The sequence below is a fragment of the Drosophila albomicans genome, chromosome 3 (genome assembly GCF_009650485.2).
Source record: "Drosophila albomicans strain 15112-1751.03 chromosome 3, ASM965048v2, whole genome shotgun sequence".
Lineage (NCBI taxonomy): Eukaryota > Metazoa > Arthropoda > Insecta > Diptera > Drosophilidae > Drosophila > Drosophila albomicans.
The window spans coordinates 17,965,090-17,980,878 of NC_047629.2; the positions used below are offsets into that span (position 1 = coordinate 17,965,090).

At 32.8% G+C, this 15,789-nt stretch overlaps 1 protein-coding gene across 1 annotated transcript; it reads right to left on the bottom strand.

Moving 5' to 3' along the window:
• Positions 1-13,253: 13,253 nt before the first annotated feature.
• LOC117569030 (uncharacterized) lies at positions 13,254-13,638 on the bottom strand. The gene is made up of 2 exons (XM_034250024.2): positions 13,523-13,638; positions 13,254-13,459 (listed from the first exon to the last, which is right to left on the bottom strand). The coding sequence occupies exons 1-2, from the start codon at positions 13,593-13,595 to the stop codon at positions 13,302-13,304; spliced, it is 231 nt and encodes a 76-aa protein (XP_034105915.1). The 5' UTR covers positions 13,596-13,638; the 3' UTR covers positions 13,254-13,301.
• Between the last annotated feature and the right edge of the window lie 2,151 nt (positions 13,639-15,789).

A 15,789-nucleotide genomic window follows, 5' to 3' on the forward strand; every position in this document is an offset into this window, starting at 1 on the left:
TCGTATTTATGCTTTTATTTGAATTGATTTTATTTCGTTGCGTTTTATCTGCCCAGCTGCTGGCTGAGGATATGGCGTGAGCTTGTTATGAGTGTGACTATGTGTGTGTGTGTGTGTGTGTGCGTTATGCTGTCTGCCATGTAGTTAATACGTTGATTTCATTTTTATGATCCCTTTTGCCTTGCCACTTTAATGTTAATTTTATTATGATGTTGCCGCTTCGTGTTCTCTTCTCTCTGTTCCTTTTTTTTTTGTTTTGCTGTTGTCGTTTATTATTTTGCTTGATGTTCTTATTGTTGTTGTTGTTTGTGGCTTTGGGTCGTTCATTATGTAATGAGTTCAGTTCACAGGTTTTGTTTTGTATCCTGCCCAGTTGCTAATTATGGCGAGATTAATTTCATCATCAACAGTCTGAACATATTTTCTATTTTATTTAATTTGCTTTAATTTGCACTTTATGCTCATGTCATTTATTTGCTTATTCATTTGTCTTCCCTCACCCCTTTTTGCCTTAATAACTTCATTTGACACATTATTTCCACTTTGTACTCGAACAACTTTTTTAATGCATACTTTTAGGAGCGCTTAAAATGAAATTACTTGTTGGGAACTTCAACTTTTTAATTGCATTGCAGTTTATAATAATATGTAGCATATTCATTTTTTTTCATTATTTATGGATTAATTTACCTTTTAGCTGTCTTTTAATAATTACGAATTATCTGAAATTAATATTTTATAAGTAGCTATGCTGACAAATTTATTTAAAATGTGTTAGATTATTTATTTATCATAGATTTTGATATAACACAGCTTAAAATGAAATAAATATATAATCTTCTATAATTTTTTAAATTTGCTAACGTTAGTTTATAACTTTTTTAGACTGTTTCTCATTTTTTGGTAAATAATATTTAAAATTCACTAAGTATTTCATTCTGACAATGTTTTTATATTAGCACATTTAATTCTAAATAAATTGTGTATCTTTTTATTATTTCTGTAAACTTAATTTAACATTTATTTGTGGTGTTTTTTTTTTGTAATAATAATATTTATACTTGGCAATTATTCTGAGCAATTATTAATCAATAATTAATCATAGTAAAGTTCTTTAGTTCTAAAAATATTGTATTATATACAGTTATTTGAGTAAATGAAAATTTATAATTATTTTTAAATATTCTTCATTTTTCTTGTTAACATTTATACTTCAGCACAAATTGTATGTTGAGCTATTTAGTTAAAATATGGCAAATTATTAATTTTTAAGCAATATTTCTATAATAGCCGTAGTTTTTAAAAATTTGTATAATTTTTACTTATTTTAGTTTTAATTAATTTAAAATGTTGTTAATAATTTTTAGAATTTTCTATTTTTTCAGTTAAAGTTAATTTAAAATATTGTTAAACTTTGCTTAATTTATGTAAATAATATTCATTCGCTGCATATAATATATTTAATGGTTAATTTTGTTTTTTCTATGTAACGTTATATTGAACTTCATTTTAAAGTTAAATAAAGTGAACATTTTATGTGCGAATATAACTTTGGTGGCAACATAAATGTAAAAAGTATATTTTACGAGGCAGCTAAAGTGAAATGAAGTGTTAAAAGTTAAAGCTTTTTATTGTTCTATCGCAAAACACAAATTGTGTGCTATAAAAAAAAAGCAGAAGCAGCAACAGCAACAGCTTTTGTTAATCATATTAAACAGTTTGCTGCTGTTGATTATTTGACAAAGTGAAAAAGTAGCTAAGCCGGAAAGTTGCGCGTTTTCAATTGCAGCGTCACTTGACATTGACATTAATTAGTGATGCTGGACAAGGATGCTTCAGCATGGAAACCGTTTCTGGTTGTGCTTAATTGCTGGCTGTTGCTGTTGCTGTTGCAGTCACTGTTTGGAGTCGAAGTTGGAGTCGAAGTTGGCCTCTGTCGTGTTTTGCACTCACCCATGCGGTAATTTGACGCATTTCACGCTGACAACGGTAGCCGCATGTTGCAGAAGACTTAATGGCTCCGTTCTCTACGCATAAAATCAACAATTACGCAGCACAAAACCGCAGCAACAGGAACAGAACTTGCCACATCATGTTGCTTGCGAAAAAGGGGGGCGCGCAGAAGGCAACGCTAATTCGAGTCAAAGCAGCCCGAAGCTGATGCTGATGCTAAAGCTGCCAAGCAGCCAATTCAACCAAACCGAACCAAGCCAAACCAAGCCAAACCGAGCCAAGCCAAACCATCCAGCTAAGTGAGTGCAACCTACGCAACTCTGGCAACTGGCAACGGGCAACAGACGTTGGAGACGAGCCACTTAATATATACGAGATACTGAAACTGGCAGCTTGTGGCAAGTTGTCGGCCTGCACTGATTCTGATTGCTGGCAAATAACTTTGCAACTTTAAAGGCCGCAACCAAACAGCAGACTCCGACTGGCAGCAACCAACTAGTTAACGTCACTTGAGCTCATCTCCACACTCACACACACATACAAATATACAGAAAAACTTTTTTGCAGCCAGTTTCTGTTTATGTTGCATGCATTGTTCTCTGCCTCACTTGCCACACTTGCCACATGCACCCAATGGTATCTATGTAGCACGTTTGCTTAGAAAACTCCTGCAAATACGGATGCAAGTATTTGTGGTTTTCCACCACTGAGAATAGCTGAAAATGACTGCGGCCTGAATGACAATGTGTGCGTGTGTATATATGTGTGTGTGTGGAATGCAACATTTGAAGTCTTCGCTTGAGCTTTCGTCTGTTTTTAGCACTTGTGGTTAGCTCACAGTTTGTACTATAATTGTACATAAAAATACTATAAACATTACTTCAAATACCAATTTTATTTGCTTGTTAAATTATTTATATCACATTTTTTTCTGAATCTATAAAATAACTTTAAATTTTAACAAGCATAGATACGCACAGTGTAAAAATTTAAAATGTTGGAGCTTTAAGCTGTATTTAAAAGCTTTAATATACTTACGACACTTCCAACATCGCCTGTAAATGTAAATAGTTGAGCTTTAAGTTTTATTTAACATAAGCTTGAATCTACTTATAAGACTTTCAACATTGTCTGAAAACAATTAAAATGGTTTTAATATGCACAATTTCTAATCTACTTCGAATAAATATTATATATGAGAACAACTCTAAATAGTTGAGCTTTAAGCTTGTTAATTTGTTTAACCAAAAGCTTTAATGTACTTGCCATAGTTACAAAATTGCCTGCAAACAATTCAAAACGTAAAATTATTTGTTATATTTAATCCTCTGATTAAACAAATAATCGAATGCTTCAATACTAGCAAAATCCACTTTGATTAAGTATAATATAAGCAGCCAAACTTTTCAATAAATTTAACAACACTTCTAATGTGCTTACAATACTTGCAAAATCATCTACGATTAAAAAAATTAAGTTCGCTGCTCTGAATACATATAAAATAAAAGCATATACATATGTGAATATACAGACTTTACAAATTTGCTTTATTAAAAGTTTTAATGCATTTGCAAACCTTACATAAAGGCCTGCACACAATTTAAAATGTTATAACTTAAAGCAATGCTCCAATGTTTATTAAGTCTGAATAAGTATTATATAAGGTAAAAGAGCTTGATTTCATAAAAAGTTTTAATACTTCTATAATCGATTGTTAACTAAAAATTAGTAACTTAGCTACGACATTGATTTTAATTCAATGACTTTAAATGAAACTCCAATTTGTTTTATAAGCTCGTCGCTTTTATAATATAATATAATATAATATAATATAATATAATATAATATAATATAATATAATATAATATAATATAATATAATATATATAATATCATATGTTATATTTAATCATACAATATTTTTAACACATACATTATAATATCATTCATATTGTTTTATATCTTTCATAATGTGTTTAACACATTATATATTATAATATCTTTCGTATTCCAACAAAAGTAGTAGAATAACAAACAGCGAAATTAACTTTATTCGACATCTAATTATTGTGAAATAAATCAAAATATGTGCAAAGTGTTTATTACGCTTGCTACACATTTGAATTGCTTCACTTCAATAGCGCATACTTAAAGCTGAAAAAAGGAATTTAAAATGAATTCGTGCATGTTTTTAACTGCTGTCAAAGCTCAGCACTCATATCGCACAATGAAATCGAGATGACGGATGCGATGGAGTTTCTACATAACATACATAGGTGCATTGTAATGGAATGTGTGCGATAAGAGACTGAATAACTGAGAGCAAAGGTTATCCAAGCACAGTTACACACACATACACACACACACACGTAGCTACACAATGTGTGTGAGTGTGCAGCAGATGGTTGGTTATACTATGAGTATCCATTGATCCTTTTGTGGCGTAACTAATCTACTGCAAATTATGTTGCCTCCTACGAAGTCGTCGACAGGCTTTCAGCTTTTGCAGGCTGTGTGTGAGACACACAGAAAACTTTTGCTATGGCTCTGGGAAAAGGGAAAAGTTTATGCGGCTGCTGCCAAAGTTGATGCGATTATGATTTTCAATTTTCAGCAGTCAGCATCAAGACCAAAAATTGTACAGAGGGGACCAAGGCATAAAGTCCGGCAATCGCGCTGCTAAAGAAAAAAAAACAAAAACAACAATAACAAAAATAACAGACACAAACAACCACAAGGCGAAAACCAAAACCGAAAGCTATAGAAATCTGCTCGAGGGGACAGTGGGAGAAGAGGGGAGCGGGGAGTCATGTCGACCAGTTGCCCTGCGGCGCCCAACAATAAATTGAGTTTTCCTAGCTTGGCCAAGCAGCAGCAATGGCAGCTGTTTCATCGTCACAACGGCAAATCCCCAGCACACAGTTTTATACTTGCACAAGGAACACAGACACATAAATACTATATGTATGTATGTATGTGTATGTATGTAGAGAAATGTATATATCTCTATATAGAGAGAGAGAGAGCACAGTGCAAATTGAACAGCTAGAACAGTTACGGACAGCTACGCAACTGTGGCACAGATACTAGACATCATCTATTTCTAAGTGCCACTGTGCACACTAGTTTTAGACCACTTTCAACTTATAGTTGTATTACAAATGTAGTCTACTATGTGGCATTATTTTGCAGGCCATTTTTTTAAAATTGTATTCGAAGAAATATTGTACAATCGATATATTTTTCAGGAGCCTACTCTAAACTATAATAAAGAAAACTAATTCAACAATATATAGTGGATACATGTTTGAAACTTGTGACTTTAAGGTGATGTAAAATTCGTAAAAATACGTTAATCGATTTAATTTCATTTTTCCAATAATCTTTTATTATTTCTACTATATATAAAAAGCACAAATTTTCAAAAAATAAGTTGTTAATATTTTAAATAATTTTTTAATTAAAAAAAGGCCAAAAATAGCCTTTTTCACTTTTGTACATGATATGTATTTATATACAGCTGCTATATTTCTAATAGACTTTCAAAATTTATACCGCTAAACATTTTTTCTAAAAAGCAACCACATTATCCTTTATTACATAAACAAATAAGTAAATTATATATGAAAATAGCGTTATTGTAATATGAATTACACAAATCATTAGTTATATGACAAACAAAAAAGGTAGAAATTAATAATACGAGTGTTATTTTTAATTTTGCAGGTGTACATCCATATTTTTAAAGGGAAGACTTTAAGGCAGAGTTGGATATAGTTGTACAGTCTTAAAATAACTATATAATTGCTAATTCTACCTCTTCGTTAGTAAATTAAAATAAAAAGTGTAAGTTAGTTTGTTCCACATTAATAAGGTCAACAGAATTTAAGTTGATATATAAGCCTCTCCAGTAGTTTAATTTTTATCATGCCAATTATTAATGGAACATATTATATAAAAAAACAAGTAAGAAAGTTACAGTCGAGTGTGCTCGACTGTGAGATACCCGCTACCCATTTTTAATAAAGGCAAAATATTGCGGTATGCGAAAATACTAAAAAAAAATACTAAAAATATACCAAATGGTATATTTGGTATATCGATATAGTACACCATTCAAAATATACCATAGACGGCACAATGTCCCAGATTGTCGGCCAAAGCAACTCAGGCCCTAGTAAGTAGGCGTTTTTGCCCATACAAAAGAATTTCTTTAATAACTTCCACAATGTTTATCTGATCGCAACCAAATTTTCAGGAATCATAACTACTATAGTAATTATTATCTGTACCAAAATTCGCAACTCTAGCTTTGAAATTACGCTTGTTATTCGATTTTTTTGATTTGCGGGGGCGGAAGTGGGCGTGGCAAAAATTTGAAACAAACTTGATCTGCGTGCAAACATAACAAATGCTGTCGAAAAAAAAATTATAGCTCTATCTCTTATAGTCTCTGAGATCTAGGTGTTCATACGGACAGACGGACAGACGGACGGACGGACAGACGGACATGGCTATATCGTCTCGGCTGTTGACGCTGATCAAGAATATATATACTTTATAGGGTCGGAGATGCCTCGTTCTACCTGTTACATACATTTCCTGCCGGCACAAAGTTATAATACCCTTCTACCCTATGGGTAGCGGGTATAAACATTATAAACAGTTTTTAAAAAAGGCAATTAAGCTTTGTTAAACGTTTTAACTATCATGTAATTATTCTACATTTAAATCAAAGTTGTTTTCACTTAAATAATAAATAACTCTAATAGGATTAAAAAGGAAATTTTAGTTATAATAAATAAGTATAGGAAGCGCCTCGAAAAGGTTTTTAATGAAATTCTTATTTTGCATACTCTTTTTTTATACGAAAAGCCTGATGAATAAATATAAAATTGATTTTTGAATGTATAGATTAAATAAATAAAAATTTCTTTAAACAAAAAAAAAAAAAAAACAAAACCTTTTTTTTGAAATTTATTATTAAAAAAAAAATTAACTTATTTTGTTAATCAAATAAACAAAACTTTACTAAACAATATCAATATAGTACCTTAAATTTTTCAAATTTATGCAACAAAATATGAAGCTGCATTCCAATTGCTTCAAAAACTTTAATTATAATAAGAAGGAGATTTGAATTTCAGAAATGCCAAATTCAATTTTTTTAAATTCAATGCTTAGTTAATAAGTTAATAAGTCATAATAAGTTATGTGACTGAAATATAAATTGCAACGTTATGAAAAAATCATTATGATGCTTAAGAAGTAAGATTCTTCAAATTACAATATGCATACTTTTTAAGTTCCTAATGCTAATTTGATTCTCTTCGATTCTCTGCTGTACTAAATAAATAAATACACACTGCTGTACTAAATAAAACACACCCTACAATAGCTTTAAATATCTCTTAACAGTGTAAAATCAATATTTTATTACAGTTTAAACATTAACACTCAAAGAATGAATAATGAATTATACTTGAACTGGAAGTCATAAAGATATTATTCAGTCTTTATATACATATTTTCTGTATATATATGTATGTATATATATTTTTTGTGTTGCACACTGTGCTGTAAATATTATCGTAATACCTACAAAGTGCTCACACAAAGCGATTTCAGTTGGCGCTTTCGTCTCATAACGACGGCGACAACTGAGAAAACATTTTGTTCACATATTTGATTTGATTTATACAAAAGTTATACGTACATTTTATTTTTGTTCGTTTTCGTTGCTGGTGTTGTTGGTCCACAGGGCAACGAAATATGTAGTATAAAAAACATGAACACACACTCCGATGGAGGCAGATGGAAGAGGGAACCTGCAGATTCCATTGCCCGCCCAGTTTTGCCGCGTTTATTTTTCATTCCTGTTCAAATTATATTGTTGACCATCAACAACGTTGTCCTCTGTCTCTGCCTCTGCCCCGCTTCTCTTCTCTCCACTCCACTCGATTCCATTCCACTTCAATCTCTGGGCACAGGCAGAGAGCATAGTGTTGCGGCGTGGCATAAACTTTCAGCTTGGTTTTTGTTTCGAGTTGCCTCGTTGATTTTTGCACAGTTTTGTTTGACTGACAGCGACACCAACAGACAGCAGGAGGAAGGAGACTGAGGAGAGAGAGATGAGGGAGAGGAGGACAGAGGCAGTCTGGCAGCCGGATCTCACGTCTGTTTTCAGCTCTCGTCTCTCTCCCCCCGTATTCACAATGTGTGTCCCTTTTTGTTGTTGGCCGCCCTCTGCTGTTGCTGCTGCTGCTGCTGCTGACTGCCTGTGGCGGCATCAACATTAACGCGCTTCGTTGCCGCTCGTCCCCATAATCCTTTCAATTTTTAAATCATTTTTTATTTCTGCCTTTTGGCTGTGTGTCTGTGTGTGTGTGTGTACTCTGAACCCTTTGCTCACTCCCTTCACCGTCATTTGATGCCTTTTGTGTGTGAAGTCGTGCGACCCTCGCCGCAAATATTTATAAATGAAACGTGTGCATTTCGTGCTTATTTGATTGATGCTCACTGTCCACTCCAGGACGACGACAACGACGTCGTCGAAAGGCAAATTCCCAATAGTGAAGCCCGTCTAATGACAATGACATGTTCAGCCATTTGCACCTTTAAAGCTCATTCGCCATTCGCATCAATTACTGCATTTAATCAACTCGTTAAGCCACAGACTCAGACACCTGCCAAAGCCAACCACCGAGACATCGAGACACCCGTTGAGGTAATTACGAAAATGAAATCAGTCCGCTGGGTAAGCCACATTCAGTCGAATGGCATTGAATCTAGATTTCCGATTGCCACATGCTTCTCACTCTCCCACTCTCCCCCACTCAACTGACAGTTGTCCTCGACTGAATTAAAAAAAGGAATTCGTTTGTCTGCACATCAAGTGGTCCTGAACTTGATTGAATATGAGTGCACAGTTCGAGTATTCAGTTCGTAGAAAAATAAAAAATTAAAATACAAAACACAGAGTTCGCTTTGAACTGTTTTTTAAAGCTTTGTGTTGCTTTAATTTGCTGTAGCTAATGCTAATAAAAGTGCTTTCGACTTAGCATAATAACATTTCAAATGTGAATGCATTCCTAATAAATATTTACACAGCTTAATTTCAATATAAAAGCATCATTAAATGAATTAATTAGTGCAATTAAAGCTCCACAACTGCAAGATTATGTGTGAGATATTTACTAAACATTGATAGATTAAATTTGTTGTATAATAACATGTTAATGCATTTGAAAATGTGAATAAATTTCTAATAAATATTTACCCAGCTTAATTTCAATATAAAAGCAGCGTTTATTGAATTAATTAATGCCATTAAAGCGAGCTTATTGATAGATTAACATTAACTAAATAATATGCTGACAGAATTCAGTATATTTATTATACTATACCGAAATCAATAATTAAACAAATATGTCAATTAAATTGTAAATAAATTGCCAAATAAATGAAATATTTCTGGAACTAAGCATAACTAAATAAAGTACAATGCAAAGTGCTTGCTTCAAAAAATGTTCAATAAAAAAGTGCAACTAATGCATAATGCAAATGGCAGACGCAATTTATGCAAAGCTATTAAATATGCATTCTATGCAAATACAGAATGCATTTTTTTCGCCCTTGTTATAATGTTGTCAGGAAAGAAAATTAAAATAAAAAACTTAAAATTGTATTCAATTTTGCACTTGCTTAAAATGTATGAATTTAAAATGAAATTACTTACTTACTTTCAAATACAATGTAGTATTATAATAATACTGTAACTGTACTATACACTACATATATTCTTATTTTTTGGTTTTACAAATCTTATCAGTTCTCTGGCAGTATTATTAATAAAACTTTGTATTATAAAAAAAAATTAAAATAAGATTACAATAATTTAAAATTTACACTTTTTATAATGTATAAACTTCATATTATATCATGCTTTTCAGTTTTTAAATAAATTATAATATTTTAGAAGTAATTTTACATACTCAGTTTGGTATTTATATTTTTTTATACTATTATCAATAAAACACAATAAAATATCAAAAAATTTAATAGAAATTGGCATTTGTTTGAAATTTATGAAGTTTAAATAAAATTGTGCGTAATAAAATAATATTTTTAAAAATCTTGCCTGTTTCTTTGCAGTACTCTAAATGATAATTTACATTTTCAGCGCACTTTTTAATTACTTATTATAATATTGCTAAAAAAACAAATTTCATATAAAATTGCATGATGTATAATTTTGTGTTAAGCTCCCTTTCAATATTATGAACATAGTTTTGCATCTTGAGCGTACTTATTAATTTAATATTATAATACAAAATTTGCTTTTGTTAAATTTCAATAAATAATCTTTGTTTTATTTTTAATTACTATTGTAAATTCCCTTGCAATATTATGAATATAATTTTACACCTTCAACACATTTATTAATTGATTTTGTCGGGAAAGAGAATTAAAATAAAATACAAATTTAATTCAAATTTAAAATATAAAAACTTCAAACAAAATGACATGCAATAATATCGTATTTTTGAGTTAAGTTGCCTTGCAATATTATAAGGTAATATTACATTTTGAACTCAACTGAATTGATTTTGTCAGTAAAGAAAATTAAAATATAATAAAAGTTTGATTTAAATAAAAAATAAAAACTTTTAAGTAAAATAGCATGAAATAAATTCGTATATTTTTGGGTAAATTCCTATCCAATATTATGAAGGTAATTTTACATCTTAAGCAAACTTGTTAATTACATTTCGGCTTGTCTCTCATTGGCCACAATATACGAGCATAAATATTTGGTTAGACTTAAATGAAGTTGGCGATGTGGCAGATATGCCATCAATTAATCAATAATTTATATCATACGCTCGACATGAGCACATGTCCTGTCCTGTCCTGTTGTGCATCAAAGGAGGAGTTGCAAGTTGAAGTTGGGTTAACAATAATACTGGCCAAAGGGCTTCGGAAATTCAGTTACAACAAATGAAAATGCAAACGCAAAATAAATTGCCCAGCCACTTTCTCGTTGGCAAGAAGACAAACGAATGGAAAAGGATGAACAAGTCGAGTGCGAAAATAATGAGATTGAAATGAATAAAATAAAAGGAGCGAGCGAACAGCTGCAAGATTCAAGGGTCCATTTAAAGAGGCGACGACGACAACAACAACGTGCAATGTGGCAATGTGGCGTATGCGCAATGTAAAGTAAAAATGAAATTAATTATGTACGCGTTTACGTTTGCCATTAAGTTGAGCGCTTGAGTACCCTTAAAAAGTCCAATAAATCATATCGCCACGCCCTGTTCCCCACTCCTCCCTCCCCGCACCCTGAAGTTTGCCCTTCTCTGCCGCGCCTCGCATATTTCAAATTAATAAAGTTTCGGGCCAACGCGGCGAATACAAACAAAATAACAAAAGGCCGCAGCACAAAAATGGATAAAGGGAATGTGTCAAGTGAAAATCTGGCTACAAAGTTAACACTGATAGCTGATAGCTTCAACTCCTCCCCCTCCGTTCACTCTCTCTCCCTCTCCCTTGTCTCTCTTTTGTGGGTGTGTGCGATTGAATGTTGTGATTACTAGAACTATTGCTCGACTTTACATGCTTCATTTCAATTTTGTTTCTTCGTTTTTTTTTTTGTTGTTGAGGAGCACAACAACAAAAAAGTAAAGTCGAAACGTTTTCAAGTCAATTTCCGTCGCTGGCAACAACGACAATAGAAAAAGTCTAACAAATGAGTGTCAAACATATAAGTAATTAGAGTCGAAGACGAAATACTCTTTGCTAGAAAAGATTTTTGTGCATTTTAAGCAAGTTAGAAAGCTAAAGTTGAGTGGACTCGACTGTGAGATACCCGCTACCCATTTCCAATAAGAGAATATTATAAAAATATACCGAATTAATATACAGAAAAAATATTAAAAATACACACAGTACAAAATATACTATATGGTATACTGATTGCAGAAAGCGTATAAAAGTCTTTCTTAAATAACTTCAACACCAAAATAACATACAGAAAAAATACTAAAAATACACACAGTATAATATATACTATATGGTTTACCGATTGCAGAAAGCGTATTTTACCATACAAAAGTCTTTCTTCAATATCTTCAACAATTTTTATTCGATTGTAACAAAATTTCGGAATTATAAATACTGTAGTTATTATTGAGAGTACCCAGACTCACGCTTCAAAGTTAGGCTTGCTCGATTTGCGCTGGCGACACAAGAAATATCAATAGATGGCGCCACTTTAAAGTTGTGCTGATAAACACAGGGTTGCATTTGCATAGCTATTGCTTTAGTTATATTGACTTTTGCTTGCAATTTGAAAATTGTAAAAGGTGACAAAATAAAAGAAAAATTTTAAAATGTAAATGATCTGTAATATGTGTTTGTGGGGGTCAAAAATATGCTAACTCGTTTCATGTTTATCTCTATAAGTATGCAACTTATTTGTCTCTGTATTTGATTTGTTGCTTTTCAGTTCTTGTTTTGACTTTATGGCAATGTGGGCATATCCGTTCTTTGGGCTAGGGTATACACAAATAAATTAGAAGGCAGCCCTTGACGGTCGGTTCGTCCATAAAAATCGTTGCCGGCTATAACTGTCAGGGAAATAAAAATCAAATTTAAAACGCTAAGAAAGTCGTCGCGTCGCGTCGCGCCGAAAAGCAGGCAACACACACACACACACACAAAAGACAAATGGCCGGAAGTGCGGGTGGCTCGACGAGTGTCGCGAGGGTTGCATACCAGAGATCTATGTGTGTGTTAGTGTGTGTGTCTTTAGCTGCTTACCGAGGGTTGCTCTAAATGTCGCAATTTTACGAGTCAATATAAAGGTGCCTGGGGAGTCATTTACAGGCGCACAGCGGTTTGGTTTCGTTTTTGGCAATAAAAAGAAAAATGTGGAAAAAAAGACGGCAAAAGAAGAAAAGCTGCTAAAGGAAACGACTGCTTTTATGGCACAGGACAACGGAAATGGCAACGACAACAACAACAGCAACGACGACGACGACATCGACGTCGACGCTCCATAAAAATTTGTAGCAAAGAAACACGTGTAAGGGCAAAATGGGTGGCAAAGGGTTCAGTCTTCGATTGCAATGCCGAAACTCAAATATGATGGCAATTTTTATGCACGTCCCGTAAAATATTTTAGCAATGAACCATAAAACTGTGTGCTACACACGCTTCATGCCCCGCAGCCATTGAGCTTGAGTGATTTATAACAATGTCAAAATTATGAACAAAACGACGCACATTTTCTTGTTGTGTTTTTTTTTGTGGACATAAATAAGTATTTATTACTACTACTAGATATTAGAATCGACGCACAAATTCTCTGCGCCTTGTACTCGTCACTTCAGCAGTGTTTTTTGTGGTGCGTATGTTGCAATTGTGACAATCGCCATTCCACTTGATGTTGCCATTTCTCACATGCACTCGCTGTGTAACTTGGGTGCGTACTCGTATTTGACCTGTTAATACACTTCTTATTAGTCTCTCATCTATGTTTTGTAATTATATTAAGAAGTACTTACCAGATGGAGCTGCCTCCAAGAGCGCAAACATTGAAAATACTGCAAGCAGCAGCGAGAACGAAAACCACTTCATATTGTGTGTGATGCGCTTGTTAAACTGAATGAGTTTACAAATTGTGCATCAGTTTTTATAGCCCGCAGTTGGGGACTGGAAATTACGACACCAAAACTGGGAGCGGGGATTTGCCCACGAATCTGTTAGTAAATCCCATGGCGTGCTTCACTTTGCTGCAGCTGCAGCTTTGATGCGCATTGTTTTTCCATTAGACAGCTCATTGAATATTTGACTTGGCGCCAGTCCTGCTGATTTAAGAGAATCATTATTATCAATATATTTTATACATATATTTTGCTCGCTGCAGCAAGTATTTGCTTTGGTTGGTAAGAATATGCCCGTTGCCAAAAGGGTAGAAGGGTATTATAATTTTGTGTCTAAAGAGGTCTGTGTATATTTTAGTATTTGTTGGTACTGCTTTTGTTTATTTGAGTATGAATTTTTAAACTCGAAACCGAAACTTTAGAAGAGGATTCTAACTGTGTGTATATATATGTATATACATATATATATATTTTTTTTTTTGGTATTTTTTGGTATATTATTTGGAATCTTTAATCGATTGAGTAATCGATTGTTTGAGTATGAATTAGTATACTCGCTACAAAAACTTCAAAAGAGCATCAGTATATTTTTTTAGTATTGTGTTGGTGTATTATTTTGCATTTTATCTAAAATACCACTTTAACTATGTGTATTAGAATTTTTAGTATTTTTGGTTGGTATATTATGTTGTTGTTTTTTGATCGTTTTACTGCTATTGTTTGTTTACGTATGAATTTGTATACCCGGTACCAAAACTTTAGAACTAACTACGGTATCAGTATATTTTTTGGTATATACCAGAAATTATATGCAGAAATTTGTATCGCTAATACTGCTTTTACGATGTTTGCGTTTATTGACTCTAATGTGTGTATTAGTATATTTTTTTAGTATTTTGTTGGTATGATATTTTAAAATAAATATATTAAAATTAACTCTTATACCGTTTTGTCAAAGTTATTATTGACTTAAAGTGCACACTCAAAGCAGCCTTCTTACATATTATAACTCGTTTAATATTTTAGTATAAGAAAATCAATTTTATGGCTGAGAAGACGCCTTATCTTTGAGCTGTTATGATCATAAATAAAAACATATTCAAATGTATGAATTAAAACTTAATTTACATAAATCATTATGGAAGATAGTTTTGCCAATCTTAGCTGAAAGATGTAGTCTGTGAATAAATTAAAAGTTTCATCACCATGTTATTTTTAATATTATATGTACGCAGACTTTGTAAGCTATTGGCTGAAAGATGAGCAAAGTGCAAAGAAACTATTTAATTTCTTAGAAAATTGTATTAACCTTACAATGCACTCAGCTTTGTTTCTTATCAACTACTGATTGGCAGTTGTTGTTAGCAAATCAAACGAATCTACGACAAAAAAAAATACACATGAACATATGTATATAAATGAACTTTATTAACCTTTAATCGATTTTCAAGTTGAGACTGCCGAGCTGATTTCGTTTTTTTGGTTTATTTTTTATTTAGTTTTGGTATTTTAACTTTTTGTATTTTATTTCAACTACACATTTAAGTTATTCATTGGCTGCTTTTACCATCTGTAGCTTGGTCCCCCACCGTATGTCATATGCTGTCCTCCATTGGCAGTCTGATGCATAGTCCAGCCATCCATCTCCCAGTCATCATTCCTCCTCGGCTGCGGTGCAGGACGACGGCTGTATGTTGGACTGCGATTACCATAGCGAGTTGCCGGCTTTCGAGTCGTTCTATCTTGAGCATAGGGTCGATTGCAGTCCACACAAGCGCCATTGATGGTCACTCTGCCAGCTGAAAGACACACAAAGAGAGAGAGAGCGAGTTAGTGAAAGATCAGCAGCTTGTTTGTAATTAGCCACTTTTCGTGATAGCTAAACTAACCATTTGCGTAGAGGATCGACATGGCACAAATCAAGGCCATTATCAATGATATGCACTGCATTCTCTTAAGCTGAACTTGACTCGTTGTGCTCGTTGTAATGTTGATTTTGTACTGACAGCAAGAGGTCGCTACATGCATGATGTAAATTAAGATTGACAAGCTGTAATCATCGAGAGTCTGTTTACATATACAAATGAAGGAAATAGAGTCTATATATTTCAAAAAGCAACACTTAACAACACGATTCAAAATGTGTTTAAGTGTGTGTATATAAAGAT

Bases quoted from the DNA above. Each gene is read 5' to 3' on its own strand.
- LOC117569030 (XM_034250024.2), bottom strand. From the start codon at position 13,595: ATGAAGTGGTTTTCGTTCTCGCTGCTGCTTGCAGTATTTTCAATGTTT. The intron at 13,460-13,522 runs GTAAGTACTTCT...GTGTATTAACAG, and splicing joins CTTGGAGGCAGCTCCATCTG to GTCAAATACGAGTACGCACC.